Raw genomic sequence first — 24,712 nt, 5'->3', positions numbered from 1 at the left:
ACTATGTATCTTGATAAAAGCATTAGGATTTTTTTAATAAATTAGCTTAAGGTGTTGAAAACAAAGCTGTTTAAATTATCCAAGAAAAAAAGGGGGGGTGAGAATTTTAAAAATACATATTACTTGTCATAGCTGAATACTTCTGTGTTTATAAAGATCAGTCCTCCTATACTGAGGAGTTTTATATATTTTGATAAACTCCAATGCAACCGACTCCCTTACTGATTTCTTATCTTGCCTCCTGCCCTCCTTCCCCTCCTTCATCAACTGCTGAGAGACCATTTCTGGCCAAGAAGGACTTAACGCAAACTTTTCAGCATAGCTTTTGTAAAGAATTTAATTATACATACAATAATAACTTCTTCAGCTGATTGGCAAGCTTTGATCACAGTGTATAAGCCAAAAGGGAGCATACATCTCCGATGTACTGTTAAAGAAATACTGTTTCAAAGTTTTTAAGATTTCATGGATATCCAAACAAGAAAAGAGAACCTAATTAATCAAGAAGTTTATGAGACAGGTGATGATGATGAGCTCTAAATGAAAACACCACCTCAACAGCCAACATGAAAAGTAAAATTAAGAGCCTTATTGACTAGCAGCTCCAGCCCATGAACCAAGCCATTGCCTCTGCACCTCTCAGAGCCTTGCATGCCCACTTTCCTCATGCAGGGGGACTCCCTTTCTGAAACCAGGGAGGTAGTTGTTAATTTGGCCATCTTCTACAAGGCTTCCATGCTTCCCCAGCCTTGTTTTTCCCTCAGCCTAAGTAAGGGCCTGGCAGGGCCCAGGCAGGCTTGGAGCCAGGAGCTTGCCTACCCCAGTGCAGCCCCTTAGCCCTGGGGCTGGGCTGCCACCTGTGAGGGGGCAGCGTGGATCTGAGTGTGCCGCCTGTGAGGGCTTGCCATGGAGCTCCGGAGCGTCCCCCAAAGCAGGGGTCCTGCTGCAGGTGGGTTGAGGCTTCCTGAAAGCCTTTTCCATAGGGCCAGGGAAATGCTAAGGGTGGCTGGGTGAAGGTGCTGGGCACCGGCCTGAGGAGATGCCCCCACCCAGACGCCATTTTGTTGGTGTGAGTGCATGGCCTGCCACTGCTGTTGCTGTGTGGGGAGACAGTGTGTTTGTAAATATCATGTTTTGGGTGGAGATCTGGTAATTATCTGGTGCACCAGTGAATCCAGTGACAGAAACAGACATCTTAGTTTCAGCATGTGAGCAGTTGATCACTGGCTGCCTGCATGGGCCTGGTGAACCTGGAGCCATTTTGTCCTGGGCAAGCTGTGTGAGGGGCTGCTTTGGGCTGCCATGGCTCGGCTTGTTGGGACGGGGTCTTCAGGGTGAGCTGTGAATAAAGTAGTAATTGAACAGAACTGAAGTGTAAGAAGTAATTTATTTCCTATAGACTTAGTTGTGAATGCGTGACAAGTCACTTTCACTGTGACTATCTTTTACAACTTCAAGTGCTTCACAAAACGATATTCAAGAACTATGCATTTAATTGTGGTTATTGTTATGTTATCATCTATAATAAATATAAAGCTTTGTTCTTCATCAGATACTGTATGCTTTTTAGAGTACTAAATTCCTAGTAGCCTGCTATTCTTCTCTTTGTCTCAAAAAACATTTGGCTTCTCTTGAACAAACTCATCTTTCATTCTGCCAGTATAAAATTTGTGTGAGGAAGCCAAGCTTTCTGCTAAGTTACCTACAAGTTGCTTGTTCACTGAAAGCTACTGATTTTGCAGATATAAAAAACTTGTGAGAATGGAACTGTTCAGATAAAGGTTGGAAATGTGAAATTGAAAAGTATGGTAATGTTTTATTCAGTATATTTTTTAACGTGGGAAGTAGAAAGAAGCCAAATAATCCCTGTATAATCTCCCAAACCGTTTATGATTGCCTTTTTAAAATTCTTCTCTGAAATTCTAAATTCAGGAACTAATGCAGTAGATAAAGCTTGGAGGTACAGCGACTTTTTTGTTGCAACTTGGCAGTATATAAAGACTAAAGATAGTCTTTATGTATCTTTATGTAAAGATACATATATTCATAGTCCAAAATGTCAACTGTAAATTTATCCCTTATGTGACTAAGTACTATTAGCAACATGTGAATTTTTGTAAACGACTAAAGATCTGACTTTCACAGTGTATTTTGTAAAGCAGTAATGAGAAGTATATTCTCAATTTCCAACTAACTACAGTTTTGTTTCTGTAGGGGAAAAAATTACATGCTAAAATAAGAGCAGAAAGATGTCCACCCCGATTATACTTTAATTTCTGAGCAGTGGGCTTTGTAGAATAAATACCCTTTTACATCCATACGTACATGTCTTCATTGCTGAGAATAGTAAAGAAAAACATGGTAGTGGTACTTGTAATGTGTGTCAGATTCACTAAATAGCATTGTAAGAGCCACAGCCAAAAAAAAAATGTTGGTGGAGAAAAAAGTGCAAAAGGAAGAACTCTCAGCTTCAAGGGAGAACATACACATAATTTAAAATGATCAGAAATCTCAGGCTTACATTAGGGTTTTCTACTTGGCCTATTCTGATGGGTATAGAACAAAAGTAGAATCCTTTTATTTCTTTAAGGCTCCTGTAGTGCATAAGCTGTCCTTGCTGCCAATACTTTGTAATGTTTCTTTAATAAGATTGACAGGGTTGAACTTTTGAGTGACTTCGGATTCTTCTATGTTTGTTTCACTGCAACAGCATGTTAGGGGAAAAGAAAAAAAACAACAGTCAGCTGGTTCTGTTCAGAAACCAAAATGCCAAAACAGTTCAAACCTTGAAAGAGTTAATCTAAGCATGTAATACAGTTATGGAAATATATATGTATTATATATAAATTGCCTTCTCAGCCACAAATGTGTGTGTATATATATATATATATACACACTATATATATGTATATATGTGTATATATATGCAGAAGGAAGTTTTCTTTAATATCTAAAAATGGGAGTTTACACATTTTAAAATGGGAGGAAATAAAGTATAATTTTCTAATGTGATCTTGCGTAAGAGTAATGCGGAGAAACTTTATGAAGGGCCAATCTAGTTGTTTCATGTTTATTTAATTCTGGACTTCTAGATACTTGATGCCTCTCGTGTTTTACTTGGCATCTGTATGCCAAGATTTTTTGTGCATGAACACTATTGAAATGTTCAAGGTTCTCAAAGTTTTTCCATGATTTCTGTGTTTTATTCTAGAAAACTTAATTCCTTCTGAGGTGTTCAGAAAACCTAGAATTACAAACTTACTTTAAAAAGTATTTATTTTAACCCTGCATAATTTCACTTGTTAGCTAGACATCTAAATATTTTTTGCATGTCTGAGCTTTAGGTGCCTGTGGTGCACTCATCTCATAGTGCACAATATGTGTATGTGCATCTGATCCCATCATTTGAGCTCCGTTTGTAGTCCAAGGAGGGAAACAAACGTTTCTGGGCCATGAATAATGTCATCATAAGGCGGAGGTACAAATCACTTGACAAAGTGTTATTAGAAATCCCTGTTTCTGCCCATTGATCTCTAAAGGAAGTTTAGACAGTTAACTCAGCTGTAGCCGTCTGCACTGTAGATTTCTGTAGTTAAGAGCAGATAAATCCTGACTCTTCAGTTTTACCAAAATCCTGAGGGGTTATGCTTGCTTATGTTCTTAACGCTAGGCAATGTTTACAGGTGGTGAATGTTAAAAAGCTCTAACATATTTTTCAAATCGTTCTTCTTAATTGTTTTTGGAGAATTTATGACTCCATTTTAGAAGCTAAAATGATTTAAGAGTTAAATGGTTTGAAGAAATAAATCTCATGGTGCGTTTTAATCAAGTTTCCTTGTGCTTTTGATATAACATCTTTTAAATATTTATTATTTTCAATATCACTTTAGCATCTTGAATCCATAAACAACAACAACAAAAGAATATGCTGGAGGTATTGTTTCAGATTATGGTAGTAAAATTGAATGTTTCCCTCAGTAACTATATCTACATTACATATGTTTGTATATTATGTTGTTTAAAAATGACACCATCAAGCAGCTTTGGTTTAATATGCATTTTATACATTTTTACAATAAAAGCTGCTTAATTGGAACACAAGGCATACTTTAGTTCATCTTGATTATGCAGCTGTCCCATTATCATTATTTATTATATGCATAAAAGACAGTATTATGTTTGGCATACTAATTAAATCAAGTTTATTTTATCGTTGCTTAATGTTATAGCCATATGTGTCTGCAGCTCAGCTCAGTTCCGCTAGAGCACTCACATCATTTTGTGACCTGTTTTGTGTGCCATTATAATAGGTCAGTGTCTTGGTTGCTGTCATGTAACGCACAATGAGGTTACACAGATACTGGCAATATTTTCACCTTTGTCTTCAGCGTGAAATTGACAGACCAGTCCTTTAATGTGTATCATCTATTTCACATATGAAGAGAACTAAGCCCTTGATGCCCTGGAAGTTAATTGAGTTATAGTCTATTTTGTGTCTTACTGTATTAATTTTTAGAGCTTTCAGTCTTAGATGATGATGTTCTGAATAAGAAATAAATGTCCTGTAAACAGTAAGGTTTTGCCAATGGAATTTGAAGAAGTTTCTTCCACTATTAGCCATGAATTACATGGGCAAATTTAGGGATCAGGCCTAAGGTGTGCAGTCCTGTGACGTGAGTATTCCTCTAATACTGAATTATTTCAAACAAATTCAGGTTTTGGTTGTATTTTGAGGTGCCTTATTTTAAATCACAGTATAACCGCATTTTTATAAAAGCACTCATTTAACCTCCTTCTCCATCCTGTCACCCCCATCCTGTAACTTCCATGTCTTCGAGGTCAGTCAGGGAATTATAGGTAGAGTTCAAGAAGATTATTTATTTAAAACTCATGTCCCTTACCCATAAATAACTTCCAAAATACTTTTTAAAAGCTCTTGAGCTGAGGATTTGCTTGTGTGAACCAATTAGCTAATCCCTCTGTGTCTGGCAGGCACTTTCTGTGGTCGGTGCCCAGTAGAGGAACCCAGAACTGGGTGAGGGAGAATGAAGTACGTCTGGTTCGGCCCAGGGGTATCATTTTGGTGATGTTAGAGGATCTTTCTGGGTTAATTGAGATTCAGACTGGATGTCAGGAAAAAGTTCTTCACCGAGAGGGTGGACAGGTGCTGGAACAGGTTTCCTGGGACAGTGTTCAAATAGAAAATTGGTATCCCTATCAGCCTGTGGTTGATGCTATTGCAATTTCTGCATGAGGAAAAAAAAAAAGCCAGGTAGCATCCATAAGAATATATATATATATATATATATATATATTACTCTAGAGACTTAATTTGGTGTTGTGTGCTGCAAAGAAAGCAACAGCTATGCATTCAGGAGGTGAGGTTGAACTGCACTGTTTAGTTGTGTATTTAACAGTGAAAAAAGAAACAGTAAGAAACAGGTAAGAGATAGAAAGGCATCTGCTAACAGCCAAGGGAGTGCTGGGGTGGAAGGGATGCTTTTGTGCCAGTAGCAGACTTTGGAAGTTCTTTGTTTCATGTCTTGTAAAAGAGCTCAACTTTCATTTTTTGAGAACTTCATAGAGGGAGGCAAGTGGGGACCACTAACTAGCGAGGTGCACAATCAGCCACTTGTGGTAGTGCTGTTCAGCAGCCAGCTGATACGAGCAGGGATGCTTGAACTGCTGACAGACTTGTACTGAGCTTCAGAGCTCCTGCCTCTGTTTCCAATTCACGTGAATGTGTATTTCTTTCAAGTACTGGTATTCATGGTCAGAGTTGATACTTTTAAATTAGGCTGCTTTAATTTCGCATGTAAAAGAAATCTGAAGCAAACGATAGTGTACTCTCTAGTTACTTAAACGATTTTAAGGAATGATTTAAATTTAGGTGCAAGTTTCATGGCTTTAATAGGTGTTTTGAGTTTGTGTTTGTTTTTTAACTAATGAATAATTTTAGCTTGTTACCAATAATGGGAAATCTTTGACCTTTAGAGTAGTCCTAAATACATGAAGTTTCTCAATGGGAAGAAAGCAGACTTCAGTGATCACCTGAAAACAGTTTTTTGTTTGTTTTTTTTTTTTTGAGAATTCTTTCCTCTTCATGTGTAGCAGACAGTGTTAAAACTGAGGTGAGACTTGCCATAAAGGTATCTTGCTGTAGCTGATGGTGTAATATGAAATGCTGTATCACATGCAGCTGCACAACAGCAGGACTGGCGAATCGGTGTAGTAAGATTTAGCTCGTTTCTGTTTTTCTGTTTATATCTAAGGTCCTCAAAGGATCTTACACTACCTCTTAGTTCCCCTTGGTTATCTAACACACAGCTGTATAGGATGGTTGATGACTTCTTTTGGAATTATTTCAGCAGCTGAAGGATTTCTCAGCTGGGACCTCAACAGGGTTGAGTTAGAGGGCTGGAGAAAGGGTTCTTTATTTGGGTCAAGAAACTGGAGACCCAGTCCTGTTTGACAGCAGTTTTAGCTGATCCCATCCTCTGATTGCACTTCCAGGATCAGTCTGTGGATCAAGGCTTTGCACAGGGAACTTATCAGTTGATATCTGTTGTTGGGGTACTGCTTCCCACTTCTAGCTCTCGTTGTGTTATCCCCAACCAAGGAAAATTTCTGGTTTGGTTTTGAACCTTTTTTTTTTTTTTTTTTTCTTTTTGTGCCTAACCACTGGTGTCACTTTTATGCTGATATGAGCGAAAATAGCATTGATACAGCTCTGTAGCTGCCAATATGCTTTTAGTGGAATGCATTCGCATTTGGTGGTCTTTGGTGCAGCACTTCCCGAGAGCAACAGATTGCTGTGCACTTTTTGCTAATGCACAATTGGCAAGGACCCCTGTATCTAACAGCATCAACCACTGAGTTATTTCCTAGGATATTTTTGCAGTGGTTAGTGAGAGAGTGGCTTTCTGTTTAGGGAGTTGTGGAAAACTTGAATCCATTCTTACAGCTGCTGCTTTTTCTCCTAGAGCCTTCTCTTTCCATGATCATAAAAAAGGAAAAAAGGAGAGAGATGGTGATGGGAGAGTAATAGGAAGAAGGTAAACAAGCTGTGTTCCCAATAAAATTTGTATGAAATACATTGGTACCAGAAATACATGCAGGTATATCATCATTTCTTATAAACTACTTGATTTAAAATGAGATTTTGAGATTCCAGCAGAATTTTCTCCAACTTTGTAATCAGTACTGCTTTTTTTTTTTTTTTTTAACAACATCTTTACAAGGATTTTTTCCACAAAAGAAGCAGTTCTTTTTTCAGAGTAAGAGCACATCATTAAGCTCATTCAGTATAAGGTACTCCTACTGTAGAAGTGGGTATATTGAAGATGTTAAAGAGGAAAAGGCTTAACTCTATGTCCAAAGTATTAAGGTGGAACGCTGCTCAGTGTTTTGAAGCAAAACTAGCATGGTTTATGTGTTTTATTAGTCATATATTGCCTTTAGTAAGTAACATTTCAGTGTGGTGAGAGTGAAAGAGCCTTTTGCTTATCTGTGTCTGGGTTGTATATGTCCACTAAAAGTTATGCTCTGATTAAAATATAGTAGTGCCCTCTAAAAAGGAAAACAAAGTGACTCAATAATGCCCTAAGCAGGGAAAAATCTTACTAAAGCAGCATTTCATCCTCTTTCTTGAGCTGCAGAAATTCAGTCTCAACTATTCCCACTCCAGTTGCTTATAATACTTGTCTAGTTATTGGGGGGTGTGAGGGAGGGCACTTTTTTCTTGACTGTGAATCATTGGATATTTCAATTACAAAGGCTGAAAACTTGAAATAGTCAGAACTTCCAGAATTCTTGGGTTTTACTTCAAGTAACGTAGACATGTTCTGTCAATAGTGGATTTTTAGAGGCTATGTGGATTTATTTACTTCCTTTGCCGGTGCAGAGTTATGGGCTGAGACACATGAAGCACATGGCGATGAATTATCAGTGGTCAAACAGCAGGCTTTGGCTCTTTGTCTGGTGCATGAGTAGAAATAAACTGCATGAAAAGAAGGTGTTGATGTTGATTCTCTAATGATAAAAGGTATATAAACAGTCACAAAGAGCTGAAATCGTATCCTCTCCTCGTATCCTGACCCATACCGAAATATTTATCCTTCTGCAGCTTTCCAGAATGTAATTTATGGGAAGATGCTCGTACTGGCTCGTACATGTTATAGAGTGGAAAGTGAGCCTGTATATTTTTTTTAAAAGGAGGTGAATCAGAAAGCTTTTGCAAAGAAGTCTCCGGAGATATCAAAATGATAAATCAGAAATGAAAGCAATTTGTAAGAAGAGTTTCTGGCTGCCTGAGTTTTTGGCTTTGCTCTGCAAGGGAACTTAACAAGAATAGAGCTTGACATGCAGTTTGAGTGATACCTAGGTGAAACTTCTATTTAAGAAGATGAGATAATCTGGGGACCACATCAGTTCAGAACCAAAAATGCTGGATCCCCAATTGTTACTTTTTTTTTTTTTTTTTTTTCCTGTGTGGTCCTATGTATTTCATTTTAGTCACAGCTTTGACAGTAGCTTAGTTGCTTGTGCGGTTCTGCATTTGCAAAACATTTCCTTTGATATATAAGGCGAAAGGGTGTCTTAAATCAATTAGTTGTTCCACAGAGATGTTGATTCTTTAGGGCTGAGGGAATTAACTTGCAGTTTTTCAGTGGAGTTCCTAGCTATGAATGGAAAAGTTGAGTGAAATAGATTTTACAAGGAAGAAATTATATATGAAGTATCATTTATTTAATGTTCGACTGCTTTAGGCAGTGGGTATAGATAGTATTGTGCAGTTTCTAAGGGCTTACTCTTTCATTAATCTTTATCAGTGCCCTGGTGGCTTAGACTAATTGTTTTTGCACTGTCAGAGCAGGAATGTCGTGTTTCAAGTGGAGAAAAATAATTTAGAGAATGGCTGTGGTAGATCCTCAGGAATCCTTGTGGTCTTATCCTCTGCTCACACTTCAAAATGTGACTGGTGTATCTGAATGGATAACATGCAAGGAATGCACAGGAATTGTTTGTGCGTTTTATAGGATAGGTAAAGGAAGTATTTGAAAGGCAACTCTTCTCTAAGTGCATGTGCTGGATAAATAAATGAATGGTGTTATATGCCTTACTGTCTGAAGCAGAGGAGAACCAAAGGAAGAAATCAGCTTAATGGTATCAGATGATCTGGTGAAAGGGTGATATAAAGTCCCTTACTGAAACCTGTGCTATTACTAATTTTCACAGTTATTTGACACAATTTATTATAGTACTTGTTATCTAATAATCGTGCAAAATGAGAGGGAAAAAAATAGTATTATGGATAATTTTTGTGTTAATGCCAGGATGAAAGCATAAGAAGGCTTTTTTTCTTCTGGAAATAATGTGTTTTTTTTGTTGTTGTTTTTTTAAGTAAACATGGTGTGAAATACTGAATGAAAATAGTGCAGAATTAGAAAAAAAAAGTAATCATAAAATATTGCTAGTTAGCCTGGATTTTACTTGATGTTTTTCATTTATTTTTTTCCCTTTTTGTTCCTAAGTCCTGTGCTATTGCCCATAACATAATCATCTAGATAAGCCTTTTCTTTCTCTGACCCCAGTAATTCCATTTGCCTCATCCTTGCGGTTTGTAAAAGAGCTTATAAAAATGTCCTTGCTTGTCTTACTAGCCACTTATGTCACTTTGAAGTTCTTTTTCTTGTCTGCTGTTCTCTTCTAGCCATATTTTGTTTTCACCTCAGTCTCCTCTTTACTTTTCATTTGTTTGTTCCTCTAATCCATAAAATTAGAAAACTTCAGGATGTGTTTTTTGTCAATGCAGTCATTTTACACTTACAAAATTACACTTGCCTGTGTTCATGCATATATTATAAGTTCTTGTTTCAAAGCTTACTTGACTGCTGCGAAGAACCTTACTTATAAGTGAAGTTGTGTGAGCTATGAGTGAAGATGTGTATTCTTATTTTGAAGGGAGGAGATTAAATTTATGGATGTTGATGGCAAGAATAGGAAAGAAAAGACACCTTTATTCCAGCTTTAGTCTGCTTTTTGTAACAGTACTTCTCAGCAAAGACTTTCTGCAGGCCTGAGATATAATGTAGATTTAGGACCAGAAGTGCAGCATTACCAGGTGTCCAAAGCTGGAAACTACCAACATCCTCAGGTGTTTACTTTTTATTTTTTTGAGAATTGGGTCTTTTTGGTACACTATGAAGAAATAGTATGTGTTGGGTTTAAGCTAGTATAGCCCCATTCTTCACTCATGCTGTTAGGTTTTTAGTAGTTTTGTTTGTTTGTTTTTTAGGATTCTTAATGTTTTCATTTTTGTTTTAGTGGAGACAACGTTTACATTTAACATTTTGCCAGAATAAGCCTATTTGAAGTGCTTGTTAATTTACATAATTATTCTCAAACACTGAGTTTTATTGTTATAGCTGGGGCGCAGCTCATGTATGTATGCTTTGTTTTCACATTGTGGACAACTCTTTATGGTTCTTCTCTTTGATTGATTTTAGGAATGCACTAGAAATAAAATAATTGGTCTCACTGTTGAACAGTTTTCAAAGCCAAAAAAAGAGTGTGCATAATTTGCTTTGATAAAGTCATGGTGATGTTATTTTCTGTTTTTGTTTTTTCCTAATGTAATAGAAGACAAAGGCAGAAGAGAAAATCAAGTCTGGTATTTGAAAATATCAAAACTGGCTCTGGCTTTTGCAATTATCCACTCAAAGCCACCAGGGAAAAGCTGCAAAGAATACACTGAGCACCTAGCCAAAATTGTATCTGAACAAGATTTTGGCTGGAGATCGAAAGTTGAAGTACTAGAAGCTGAAGTTTTTCGATTACGTCAAGAACTTCTTTTGAACAAGATCTGTCGGAGAGTCTGCTTGGAAAGTGGTAAGTTTCTGAAATCATTTCTGGCTATTTCTATGTTGCAGTAGCAAAAGACAAAACAGCTTTCATGTTGGCTGCACCATTTCTTGTACCTAGGTACTGTAGTCTTTAGTGTACAGCTTCCTGTTTTTCCAAAAACCTGAAGTAGTAGGGCAGTTACACCAGTTGCAATGGGATTTAGCTAGAGAATTTAATACATATTTAGAATATATATTTCAACCTTCAAAATCAACGTGTATCATATGGAATAATGGCAGATGTACAGGTATTACTGTATGTATGTTATACAAAATCTTACTCTATAATCTGGGAAACATTAGGGTCTTATATATGTAATATGACATTAATTTTAAGCATGTTTAAAGTGGTAGAATTTAGGCCTAATCTGTTGAAAGCATAACTTTAATACATGTGAGAGAAAAAGCTAGGAATGGCTAATGGGCCATATGTATGCTGTGTCTGTTAATGTGGATAGACTGTGGATACTATGAATATTTATTCTGATGTGATAAAATTGTGAGCCTGATATTGTAGGATTCAGGAAAGCTTTTAATTGAAGACTGTAAAAAAACCACTATTTTGGAGAAGAGCAAGTTTGTTTGTTTTAAACAACCGTGTTAATAAAGGTAGATAAAAGGAGTCACTAAATCAGAAGCCTGGAACTGGTCTCATGTCTCCTAGTTCCCCTCTACCTGCAAGTAAATTTTGAGAGATTTTTCTTAAGCTCCATGATCATTTCTGACAGTTTGTTCCAGTACCTCATTAGCTTAATATGATTTTGTTTACGTTAGTGTCTAAATGGAGCTTTCTTACTACAATTCAACCTCTTTACTACTTTTGCCATTTTCTTTCTCTGTATAGCACACTTGAATGTAATTGAAGATTTGCTAGATCTTCCATCTCTGCTTCCTTTTTCCTAGTTCCTAGACAATTCCACTTTTTTCATTCTTTCACTCACAGTTAATTATTCTGTATCTCCAATCATACTCAGCAATGGCCACTTTCCAGATGGCCCTCATCTTTCTTGAAATGTAGTGTGCTCTTCAAGGGTGGTGGATATCATGGTCAGCTGGGGTCTGATTGCCATCTATAAGTAGAGTGAAAGTATTGCTTTGTGTTGTAGTGTCTCTTCCTTTGTGGTTACACTTAGTCAACATAAATGGGTCACAATGGTGGGACATACAAAGTTCTTTTCTGTGGAAGTTTTATCAAGTTATCAGGTTGGCCTGGACCCCATCCTACCTGGCCTTTAACACCTCCAAGGATAGGGCATCCACAACCTCTCTGGGCAATCTGTCCCTGTGGCTCACCGCCCTCTGAAGAATTTCCTCTTAACGTCTAATCTAAATCTTCCCTCTTTTAGCTTAAAACTGTTTCCCCTTGTCCTGTCAGTATCTGCCCTTGTAAAGACCCCTTAAAGACTTAAAGACCCCTTTAAGTACTGAAAGGCTGAAATGAGGTCTCCCTATGGCATTTTCTTCTCCAGGCTGAACATCCCCAGCTCTCGCCTTTCTTCATAGCAGAGGTGCTCCAGCCCTTTCATCTTTGTGGCCCTCCTCTGGACCCGCTCTAACAGCCCCACATCCTTCTTGTGCTGGGGCCCCAGCCCTGGACACAGCACTCCAGGTGGGGCCTCATGAGGGCAGAGCAGAAGAGGACAATCCCTTGCCCTGCTGGCCACTCCTCTGTTGATGCAGCCCATGAAGCAGTTGGCCTTCTGGGCTGAAAGTGCATACTGCTGGTTCATGTTGAGATGTTTTTCCACAAGAACCCCCCATGGCCTTCTCCACAGGGCTGATCTCAATGACTTCCTCTCCCATCCTGTCCTCCTGCCTGGGATTGCTCTGATCCAGGTGCAGCACCTTGCAGTTGGACTTGTTGGACCTCAATTTGGTTCATGTGGGCCCAATTATCAAGCTTGTCTAGGTCCCTTTGGATATCATCCCTTCCTTCTGTTGTATCAACTGCACCACACAGCTTGGTGTCATCTGCAAATCTGCTGAGGGTGCACTCAATCCCACTGTCTATGTCGTTGATGAAGATATTGAAGAGTTTTGGTTCCAGGAGAGACCCCTGAGGGACACCACTCATCACTGGCCTCCACCTGGACATCGAGCCCTTGACCACCACTTTCTGGGTGTGGCCTTAAGGTCAATTTCTTACATACTGAGTGGTCCACCCTTCAAATGCATATCTTCCCAACTTGAAGATTAGGATGTTGTGTGGGACTGTGTCAAAGACCTCACTGAAGTCCAGGTAGATGACTTATGTGTAAGATACCATGTTTAGTATGTTGTTTCAGGCTGATAAGGAGCCACTGATTTATGGTTTTTCATTGTCATTCGATCATGAGAACTTTTAGAGCATGTTTTTCTAAATGGCTTGGTACCCATGTTGAAGAAGGTTCCTCTATCATGCTTCCTGCATTTGTATATGAGAGCATTATGTGAAACTGCCATGATAACAATGTTTACTGTTTTTCTGTAGTCAGAAAACCTGTTACACTCTCATAAAGAAAATTTTAGATTGACTTGACATGTTTTTTTTACTAAAAAAATCCACACCAACTGTTACTATTCTTGCTTTGTTCTGGGTGTTTATGTATCGGTTGCTTGATGATTTATTCCAGAAACAGGTGTTACAGTGACTGCTTTTTGATTCTCCTTTTTGAAACAGATTCTACATAAACCTTATATATAAAAAATATATATTTACTTCACCTGTGTTTCACAAATTCTGAAACATAACATCTTTTCATTGTGAATTTGTTTTGTTTTCTTTCAGTATTATAAACTGATGATTAGTGATAAATGTCTAAATTGCCCATGCATTCTCTCAAGGGTTCTCCTTTATCTGAGGATGATGTCCTGCCCCATTTTCACATAACATTTTACTATTTGGTGTTCTAATAATCTAATTTAGTTGCCCTTTTCAGTGAAAGCTACTACAAAAAAGACAAACAAAACAAAACCACCGTTTTCTCATATCAAAATCTATTGATAATATCTATTGTTCTGTTTATAATAATGTGGTATGATCTCACCTAGTCCTTGGTTTCCCTTCACAGTTGCATCTTGCTTAGTGTTTTGCTTTTTCACACTTTGATCCCTAGTAAGTTTTATAATTGTTTTTGTTTGTGTTTTTGGTTTTTTTTTTTTCTTACTTGGGAACCTTGACATGACTTCCATTTTGTAAATCTTCAATCTTTGTACTTCAACATTGTTTGAAAAGGGTTTCAAGTATTTTTCTCCTGATTTTTTTTCTTCTTGTGTTCCCGAGATCAAGTACACCATTGTTTCACAGCCACAGTTGTTCAAGTTAATAAATCTTACCCATAACCCTGGCATTATTAACTTGTATCCCACACTTTAAGAGTGGAATGGAGATCATCACTGTCTGCTTTTTCCACCTCAGTATCAATTTTCATTTTCTAGCACATTTTAGCGATTTTGGGAAGAGTCTGTGTTGTATATTTCTTTTTCTGAAATGTCTGGATAATTGAAATCTGATAACGCTGTTAGATCCTGGGCTCTGATGATTAGGTCAGTCACTCATGAAAGGAAGATCATTTATTTGATCTTCCTGATTGGACTGACTGTACCATGTCTTTCATGGGCAATTATATCCTTCTCTCCTTTAATCATTTACAAAATCTTTAGGTGTATGTCTCTTTCAGTGTTCTGCATTTCAGAAGATTCAGGCAGTCTTGATACACTAGGAAGGGTTTTTCATAAAAACATAATAAACTTAATACATAAACATAATAAAAAATAAGACAGCAACTGTCTTTTGCAATCAAGAGCTTAACTGTCTGGTTTGCTAATATGAACTTTGATAATTATTCCATCTTCAATACTTTCAGAGTTAAGTAGTGAAATTGGTTTTAAAAAGAAAAGTGAAACATGTTCTGTCTGAGTTAATTTGACTTGTACGTGGAGTGAGCTGTTCTTTCTCTACTCCCTGTGAGATCAGTGGCACAAGATGATCCTGGAAATTGGGCAGTGGAGGATGTCTCCAGGCTCTGGGGAGACATTGCCTCTGGGAGATGGTAGTCAAAATGCTATGGGCTGAAGTTCACAGAATTTCTAGGTTGGAAGAGACCTCAAGATCATCGAGTCCAACCTCTGACCTAACACTAACAAGTCCTCCACTAAACCATATCCCTAAGCTCTACATCTAAACATCTTTTAAAGACTTCCAGAGATGGTGACTCCACCACCTCCCTGGGCAGCCTGTTCCAGTGTCTAACAACCCTTTCAGTAAAGAAGTTCTTCCTAACATCTAACCTAAAACTCCCCTGGCGCAACTTCAGCCCATTCCCCCTCATCCTGTCACCAGTCACGTGGGAGAACAGGCCAACCCCCACCTCTCTACAGCCTCCTTTAAGGTATCTGTAGAGAGCGATAAGGTCGCCCCTGAGCCTCCTCTTCTCCAGGCTGAACAAGCCCAGCTCCTTCAGCCACTCCTCGTAGGACTTGTTCTCCAGGCCCCTCACCAGCTTTGTCGCCCTTCTCTGAACTCGCTTAAGCACCTCCATGTCCTTGTAGCGAGGGGCCCAAAACTGAACACAGCACTCGAGGTGCGGCCTCACCAGAGCCGAGTACAGGGGGACGATCACCTCCCTAGCCCTCCTGGCCACACTGCTTCTTATGCAAGCCAGGATGCTGTTGGCCTTCTTGGCCACCTGAGCACACTGCTGGCTCATATTCAGCTGACTATCCACCAGTACTCCCAGGACAGTTCACAGCTGAGAGGAGTTTCTGGAATCAAAATGTCTAGCTAGTTGCATCTGAATATGATTTTTTTTAGAAAGTTCCCTAAAAGAAAACTTGATGATGCTTTACTTTTACTAGAATGCTTTTATACTGAAACTGTACCTTCTTTGTTGCCTTGTGAAAAGATTTCTTTGACTGGGAGGGGAAAATGCAATGTATTAGACTTTACCTAGAAGTTGAAACATTTTTTATTTTTCTTTTTTAACAGTAGGTCTTTCTCTTAAGAGATTTAGTAACTGTTCATATTTAGCTACTGTTTGTGTACATCTCTTCTGTAACCTGTTCCAAACACAAAGCTTGCTTAAGAGTAAAAATAACTTTCAAACTGAGAAAGCCTCATTCCTCAATGAAGCCAAACTTTAATTTCAGTCTGTGTTTAGCAGTCTGTGTTTAAGTAATGGAATAATAGATAGTACAAATGAGGATATGCTGTCTATACTTCTAAATTCCTTCAATTTCCCAAGAGAACAAAACCCCAGCACCCAAATAAAATGAAAGACCAGTGATTTTTCCCTTCAAGTTTTTATTATTATTATTATTTATTTATTTGTACTGATGTTAAACCTGTTAGCACGACAACCTTCTGAAATTTTAAATATTTATGAAAGTTTACTTTAGCCCCTTCTACCTCACATGCTGTCCAAGACAAGTAGGATGTATTCTTTCCTTTCAGTTTCCTTTCAGGGTGAAAGGAAGCAAAAAGATGTGGAAAATATAGTATCATCATTTGTTTCTTCATACATGCTTTCCTTAAAGGAAAGGACACTTTCCAGCTCTTGGAGTTTAACTTTGACACGGCTGAGTTTTGTGGAATTTCTTTTGACTGTCTTGTCTTTCTTGTTCCCCTTAAATCCTGGCATGGTATGTAAATTCTCCTGATAATGAAACTGAGCCATCTGTTATTTTGGAAGGAAGATACTCTTCATCAGACGTGTAACTGCTGAGTGAGCATTCATGGTTATGCTTACACTGGAGATGTGATCAGTCTGTTGCTTTTGAGTAAAGAAAGATCATTGCTGGTATTTGTTAGTGAGGTCTGTGAACTCTTCTGTTGATTCAGTCGAAGATTTATGTTAAGAGAAGAACACCTGAGACTAAAATTAAATGGATGGTTGAAGAGGCAAAGTCTGCCTGAAGTATGGGATGCTCTAGCACTGAAATCTTCTGGCCTGGAAAAAAAAATCTCCTGAGTTGTGCCTGTTTTGAGACTTTCAAATTTGTGGATAAAGTTATGTGTGCCTACTGCTGAGAGGCTTGAAGGAAGTTAAAAGGAAGGTGAGGCAAGTGGTGTTCCATCCTGCTCACCTGAAGGGTGATATTCACTACATTTTCTACCTAATATTGCACTAACAAAGTTCTCTTTAGGGATGAGAGTAAACTGGGTTGTTTTTATGGGCCAAGTAATGTACAGTTACCATGGATCCTTTGTCCTGCCTAAACCAATGAAAACTCTGAAAAAATTAAAATCTTTGTCTTTTCTTTGGCTTTCTTATGTCCTATTTAACAGTTCTATAAATGCAAAATAGCAGTGGTTCCACAAAATCCGTCACCAGAAAATCTCATGCTGTAAGCATCAGATGGTGAATTTGTGTCTCGTGCTGCATATTGAGAGCTGAAGAGTTTGAGTCTTTCAGCCGAGGTTCACTTTGCAGCTGTCTTCCCCGCTCTGCATTCTGAACGTGAGAGCTGTCCTAGCTCACCTGCTGTTTGTAATAATTGTAGTAGGTTTTTCAGAGGCTTCAGGAATGATTAGAGACTGCCTATGAAGTTTTATTTCCCTGATGTGGAAAATTTGTGAGCTCTTTGAAACTGTGATGACTGTTTTCCTTCTTCACATAAAGATAAACACAGTATGGATGTAAAAGCACGTGAAGAAAGCACAAAGTACCCATTTCTAAAGCTGTGTTGTCTAAATTGTTTGAATTCAATCTTATTAATCCATTGTCGTCAATGGCACTAAAATATTTGGGCATTGTCAGTGAGGGGGAGAAGCATGTTTTGCTACAGGTAAACGATTTGTTTTCCAGCGTGGGTTGTTATAGTTTAATGTGCTGTTCATAAAGTTGCCACAGTATGTATTCACTGGCTCTGGATGGAAACTCCGTATTTAACTTTATGTGCAGTTGTCTTTCTGAATACAAGGACACCGGTATCCTTTTCACATGGTGATACTTTTGGTTGTTTATCAGTCTTTCAAGGAGGAGAAACAAATTTTTTTGTAGACGGACCATGACAGGCTGGAGAAATGGTCTGAAAGGAACCTCATGGAGTTCAGTAAGGAGAAATGCAAAGTCCTCCACCTGAGGAGGAACAACCCCAGGCACCAGTTCTTGCTGGAGGCCACCCGGCTGGAAAGCAGACTGGCAGAAAAGGACCTGGGAGTCCTGGTGGACACCAATTTGACCATGAGCCAACAGTGTGCCTTTGCTAAAAAAGAAGGCTGCTGGTTTCCTGCACTGCATTAGACAAACTATTGCCAGAGGCTGAGAGAGGTGATCTTTCTGCTCTTCTCAACACAGGGGAGGGCCCACCTGGAGTACTGCATCCAGTCCCAGGCTCCTTGGTACAAAAGAGACATGGACAGGCTGGAGAGAGCCCAACATAGGGCTGTGAAGATGATTTAAGGGACTGGAGCATCTCACATCGAAAGAAAAGCTGAGAGAGCTGAAAATCTTTAGCCTAGAGTAGGCAAGGCTCAGGGTGGGTTATTATCAATATATGTTGATAAGGGAGGGCGCAAGGAGGATGGAGCCAGGCTCTTTTCAGTGGTTCCCAGTGCCAGGACAAGAGGCAGTGGGCACAAACTGAAACATGGGAGGATTCCTCTGAACATCAGGAAGCACTTCTTTACTGTGCAGGCGATGGAACACTTGCACAGGTTGCAGTCTCCCTCCCTGGAGATCTTCAAAAGCCACCTGAACATGGTCCTGAGCAACCCGCTCTAGGTGGCTCTGCAAGAGCAGAGGGTTGGACCAGATGGCCTCCAGAGGTTTTTTCCAGCGTGAACTGCTCTGTGATTCTTTGTAATCATTCATTATTTTTCACCTTGCCAGTATTGTCCTGACAGCTATGCCTGTGGATAGAAAAAAAAAAATCAGTTTCTTGCCTTTTTTGATAAGTTCATGGATTAAAGTGCCTGTCCTCTAAGGCAAAATTCCTTAACCATGATCAGTTCATTAAATCAAGTCATATTGTTTCTTGGCAGCCTCAGCTAAAGAGTTGTGAAAAGCTTGCAGCTGTTACTCCAACTCAAGAAGGCATAAATGGAATACTCTACCAATTTTTGTCCAGCATGTATTTGGGGAACGATGATTTAGAGGATAGATGTTTATTGCCTTAGTACTTTAGGCTGACAGACTTGAAAAGTCCTGAGTCAGTTATCCAGGGTATATTCTTAGCAAAACTTGTATTTAGCATGTTTTTGTTTTCTCTCTTTCTTAGCTTCACCTTCAGTCTTGGTTCATATTTTTCTCATCTTATGCAGTGGGTAGGAACTTACTGAACTGGTTGCTCCTCTAATACAAAGAAAAAATCACTGTGTTTTTTTCCTCTGCTTTTTTCCTTTATAATTAGTTTATTCTTCCTTTTAAGGATCATTTACAGTAGAACTTCATCTCCCACGTGCTGACGGCCCCTCCCATGTTCTTGTTCTTAGCTTCCACAGTAGCGTATGGCTGCCAGCACATCCTTCCATAGCATGTCCGTGTGTTAAGGGAGAAGCTGAACTCTGATTCAGAACATGTGAGTAATGTGACTGGTTGACTTGCAGCTGGGTCTTGAGGCTGCATTTGACTTTTCAGGACATTGTCCCCTAAATTCTGCCTCCTGTGCCAAGACATTTTCATCAACTTTTACCTCTTTGGGGAGGTAAGGGAGAGCCAGAGACAAAAAGCATTTTGTATCTCCTGCTTCATGCCTTAACTTAGTGCATTTCTTGAGGCAGTTAGCTGTACATCGGGAAAAAGGGAGCAATTTCCTTTGTACATTAGTATGAATTAAGACACTTCAGCCTCATTTTTTCTTGCTGAAAGTTCAGAGTTTCTGTATACTTCTGCTTTTGCAGGATTAGAACCAACCAGCTCATCATCTGAAATAAAACTGATTTTTAACTGTACAGACCTCCACTGAAGTGTACCAGTAGCTGCCTTTTCCCTTTCCACTTCCCTGTATGTAAGTCGTGGCCTGGGTGTTTCTGGCTCAGCAGAGAGAGGCAGAACCTCTGGGTGCTCAGTTTAGAGCCCCAACTCTTCCTTTGGAGGCAGAGAAGGAGTCAGAGAAGTCCTGCCTTGTTGTGAGCGGCAAGAGTGCTAGCCAGCCAAAATCTTTTCTGAATAATTTGATTCCAGACATCTGAAAGGCTGAAACTCTGACTCAAATAACTTAGCTTGCAATGTTTCCTCTGCCTGCTCATGTTGATAGGAGCAGTGGAAGAACACTGATAATATTTTTTTTTTTTTTCAGCTCTTTTTGAGAAAGAAACCAACTAGGTGAATCCAGAAAGAACAGACCAAAACATATGCAGATTCCTCAGTGAATATATAAGCTGCAGCCTCGTAAAGGAATATTCCTCCTTAGTGGAGGGAGCAGCAGTCCAAATCAGACTAAACAGTAATGATAAAAACTTATTAGTCTATTAGGAGAAATGACTTCCTTCCCTTGAAAGTAGAAAATGGTGTGAAATGTTTACAGCTGTCTTGAACAGCACATAACAAATAGCTCCTACACCATGGTATAGGTAAGATGGGAATATAAACTTACCCTGGTAACTTGGAACTTCTAGTCTATGTACAGACTATTTCTTCAGATCAGTATGTTTGAATAAGCTGCTGTTAGAGATTGCTATGTCCTGTCACTGCTGCTTTTCCCCTGGTGTTTGTCAGGGAGCAAGGAATGCAACAGGACAGGAGCAGAAGAGTTGTCAGGCTCCAAGGGACATCTTTGGCTTCTTTATTTCCCTAGCTTCCTTTTTCCAAGGTGAGAAAATTTCATATTGGGCAGAAGTTAATGGTTTGTTGCTACGGAAAAGAGATCTGATTATTTTTGTCTGATGGCTAGGGCTGATGGCTTCTTCTATGTGAAGAAATTCTTCTCTCTACTGAGCAAAGGTGGCTGGCCAGTGTTTTCTTTAGGCATGGTGGGGTCAGACAGATAGTACTTCAAAAATGAACAGTCCTTTAACACCTGAAGTGTACTAGTAGTGCTCCCCACAGTACTGATGTGATTAGGCAGCATTGGAAGTAGTTCTTACAATCTGAAAGGTATTTTATTTTTTTTTTTAGGAGGGGAACAGGGAATTAAGGACAGATATGAGGTGACAAAAATGGGGTTAAAATGCATTCAGCATAGAAAATGTCTCTTGGAATAAGATGGTGAGATAAATCTGTTCCCTGTAATTGTAGTGACACAATGAGGGAACTTTATGAAAGTTGAGGCCTTTTCAGAATAATTAAATAAGTGATTCTGCTCTCTGGAAAATGCACCAGTTGGAGCATAATCAGTCACTGAAATTTCAGAATACTGCTCCTTCCATGGATAACAGGTCTGGTTTGGTTCTGGAAACTTTCTCCCTTTGAAAGCAGGCGCTGTCTGTCTTATCAGCCGACATTGCTAAGCTCTCCTAGGTACATACTTGGGGCAAAGGGACCCAAGCAACATCTATTTCTTTCCAGGTTTCTTTATAACAAACCCATTCAGAGATGAAAACAACCCAATTATCCTAGCAAAGGAAAGGGTTTGTGATTTTCTTGTATATTCCCTGTATATATTGAGTCCCTGATGAGATGTGCAGTGATTTTCAGGAATAAGGTTCATAAAAGCAACTGGGACCCATAATTTTGTTGTATGTTGTTCCCTTTCTTTTGGTAAACAGAATGATAATTTGGGGAAAAACTGAATGCATGTTGGAAAAAAAAATAGTTTAAAAGTGTGGCCATGGCAATTGGGATCTTCTTGCCTTTAAGTCTACGCTGGGGAGCTAAGGATCAATCAAATTTTCCTCTGCAAAGGCAAAATCCCAGAATGGCTGATGCTGGCAGGGACCTCTGGACCAACCCCTTCTCAGTGCAGGGCCTCCCAGAGCCTCTTGCTCAGGACCACATCCAGACAGCTCTTAAATATCTTCAGGGAGTGAAGCTCTACAGCCTGTTGGGGCAACCTTAGCTTAACTCAAACTTAACTGTGAGTTCCTTAAGTAGATATTTTATGTGTTTTTTTGTGGGCTTCTGGGTATACAAACACACAAAAGAAAAAATGAAACATTTTTATGGTATCATTTTCAAGAAAATAGATGGTTTTTAGGAATGCATAACGTAGCTGATTCCTTATGGAGTCTACCTCATTTCAACTTGTAAAATCAGGAAGAATATCTGGAACTATATTCTTATTAATACACTAGCATCCAGATGATTGCTGTGTGCTCTGGCTGATACTTCCCATCCCTTCGAGCAGCTGAGTTTTTGTTTTAGTAAGACCTAATATTGTGCTCCCAGTTCAGACAGGTAGTCTTCAGAGGTAACATTAATTCACACAATATCTTGCAATATCCCCTCTCCAGCGTAACTCAGATTTCAGTCATGTCATTGAGATGGTCAGTATCGCAAAGCATATGTTACATCATTTGCATTAAGAGCTACTTGATGAACGTTAATTGCGCCAAGTCTCAATTGATTTAATCACCTGATGATAAATCCTTCCTTGTCATTGTCACAAGTATTCTGTTTGACTTGAACTGCAGAAGATCTATGCGTCTTCCACGGATATCTCCTAAAATTAACATTTATATCCTCAAAATCCTTCTCAATTATTACTGAGTTCTAAATGTTCTGATTCTTTGTGTAAGTAAAAAACCATAACAAATTGAAATACGTGCTTCTTGGCTTTCTGAGAAACATTTAAATCCTGGTACCAAATTAATTTTGGAATTTTACTCAGGCCTGTATTCAATTCAGTGAAATTATTCCTACAAGGGACAAAGCGTGCAGCAAGAAGTACTTTAGCCTTTAAAAGAAGAGCTTTCTTTTCCAAGCTGGTTATAAAAATCCACAGAAATGCAGAAGTAAGGTGTTGGATGCAGACCTAATAATTTGGAGAAAGGAAGCTCTTTATTATTTTTAATTTTGATTTCAAAATGTTCAAATAATAACCTGAATATGTGAGAAACCTGGGCAAAATTTGTTTGCTTTGGTACATACAGAAGTATGCCTTCATTCTAGATAAGGACAGCAATAGTGTGCTAAACAGACTTTTAAGAGGGAGAACAGACAGGTGTTTTTCTCAAACAGCTTTGTTATTGATGAAAACAGCAGAATAGAGACAGGCTCACACAAACAAGGTTATGAAGAAAAAGTGAAGAAAACCATTAATACGTGTGAGAAGAGGAACTCAGACTTGATTCATTGTTCATGGAAGGTGCACCTACAACAAATCTATCGATTAAGATTAAAGGAAAAACAACAGAGTCCTGAAAAATGTAGAGGTGGAGAGGTGAACAGAATTGGAAGAAACACGAATCATTTCATGTATGTTTTCCTCTCCTTTTAGAACTTACTGACTGAATATCTACTTGGAAAGTAGTATCACTGAAGAAGTTTCCTAAGATTGTGAATATTATTGTCTCATTTTTAATTGACTTTCTTTTGTTTAAAAAAAAAAAGTGGAACTGAGCCCATCAATGGTAATTGAGCTTTAAGAGACCTTTGTGTTAATCTGCGTGGGCTCACAAAGTGGGGGAATACAAACAATGCCAAATGATTGAAAATGGACTACTTTTTTTTTTTTTTCTTCAAATAGTATCTTAATTTTGTTTCTTACATCTGCCACCTCTAAGACTGTTTTCTGTATTGGAATCCTTGTCGATAGTATAACTGCAGGTACATTAAGTTTTGCAAAAGGCTTGCAGGCGCTCTTGTGAATCCACAGCAATCTCATCAGCTGGGGACCTGTCTTCATTTCTTAAATTTTGAACCACATGTACAGCAGCATGTTGCCTTCCTTATTCAAACTCTGTCCAGTCTGCAGCAGCTAGTGCAAGTGTCTGAGAAAGTATCTTCCATCACCACCCCTCCCACTCATGTATGCTACAGGTACTGCCTCACTTATTTTGCGTTGGTAGGACCATGAACATTTGTTCCGTTGTCTTTTCACAGCTCTGAGAATCCTTATGTTCATAGTGCTGACACTATGGAGACAAATGATTTTCCTGTACTGGTGAAGCAACAGGCTGCTCCTCCTCCTTTTCTTGTCCGTGAACTGAGCTTTGGTGTTTGTGTTAAGGTGACTAGTCAGAAGTGACAGAATTCATTTTAGAAGCGGGGTGGGCTATGATTGTCAGAGCTCTCCTGCATCAAGACTACCTGAAGACTCAATTTTCTGTAATTGATTAGCATCTCACTCCCATAATAGAAGTCTTTCACTACTTACACTTACACCTGTGCCCTGTGGTCTGGCAGTGACATGTTTCACAACGGCACCTACAACCTTGTTTACGTACTGTGTGCAGTATACAAGTCACTCCCTTGTTCCTCAAGCAACTGCTGATGTTTCAGGCCAGGCTCTTTCCACAGTGGTAGATTTGTGTAGAGGGATGCCAGTGCTTCAGACTTTGCACCCCAATAATTTTTTTGTGACTGCCTCTTGCTTTGTTTGGTGAGCACGGAGTTGTGATTTTCAGCTCAGAATCTTAATATGCTGAGAAGCTGAAGTCCTAAATGGGAATTAAGAGTTTAAATGTTTAATGAATCCAATTTTTACAGAGCAACATTTTTACAGAGCCTGTAAGATTACTCATGAACAAATATCATTACCTTTATAAAGGTATTGTAAAAAGTTGATATTAGTGTATAACATGCAATCTTTTTTTATTTCTTGTTTTAGTATTTTTATATTCAATTTTACTTGAAATTGCCATTGAAGTTAGTGTAAGACAGGCTTAATACTGTTCCTTCTTTTTGTATTTGATAACCATATGGTGTGAACATCAAGACGTTCTCATTTAAATAATAGGTATGTACATAGTGATTAGTTTACATCCTTTCAAGAAGTAAATAACAAGC

The 24,712-nt window shown here is 38.7% G+C and overlaps 1 protein-coding gene across 2 annotated transcripts in view; it reads left to right on the top strand.

The window, feature by feature from the left end:
* Positions 1-568: 568 nt before the first annotated feature.
* Positions 569-24,712, top strand: part of MEI4 (meiotic double-stranded break formation protein 4) — an 84,828-nt gene continuing 60,684 nt past the window's right edge. For both annotated transcript variants that reach the window (XM_068678130.1, XM_068678131.1), the window contains exons 1-2: positions 569-949; positions 10,642-10,890. In XM_068678130.1, coding sequence (XP_068534231.1) covers positions 907-949; positions 10,642-10,890 — 292 coding nt within the window. In that variant the 5' untranslated portion in view covers positions 569-906. The remainder of the gene's footprint in view (positions 950-10,641; positions 10,891-24,712) is intronic.

Source organism: Anas acuta, chromosome 3 (genome assembly GCF_963932015.1).
Source record: "Anas acuta chromosome 3, bAnaAcu1.1, whole genome shotgun sequence".
Lineage (NCBI taxonomy): Eukaryota > Metazoa > Chordata > Aves > Anseriformes > Anatidae > Anas > Anas acuta.
Note: the sequence above shows the minus strand (reverse complement) of the source record. Positions and strands in the feature narration are given on the sequence as shown.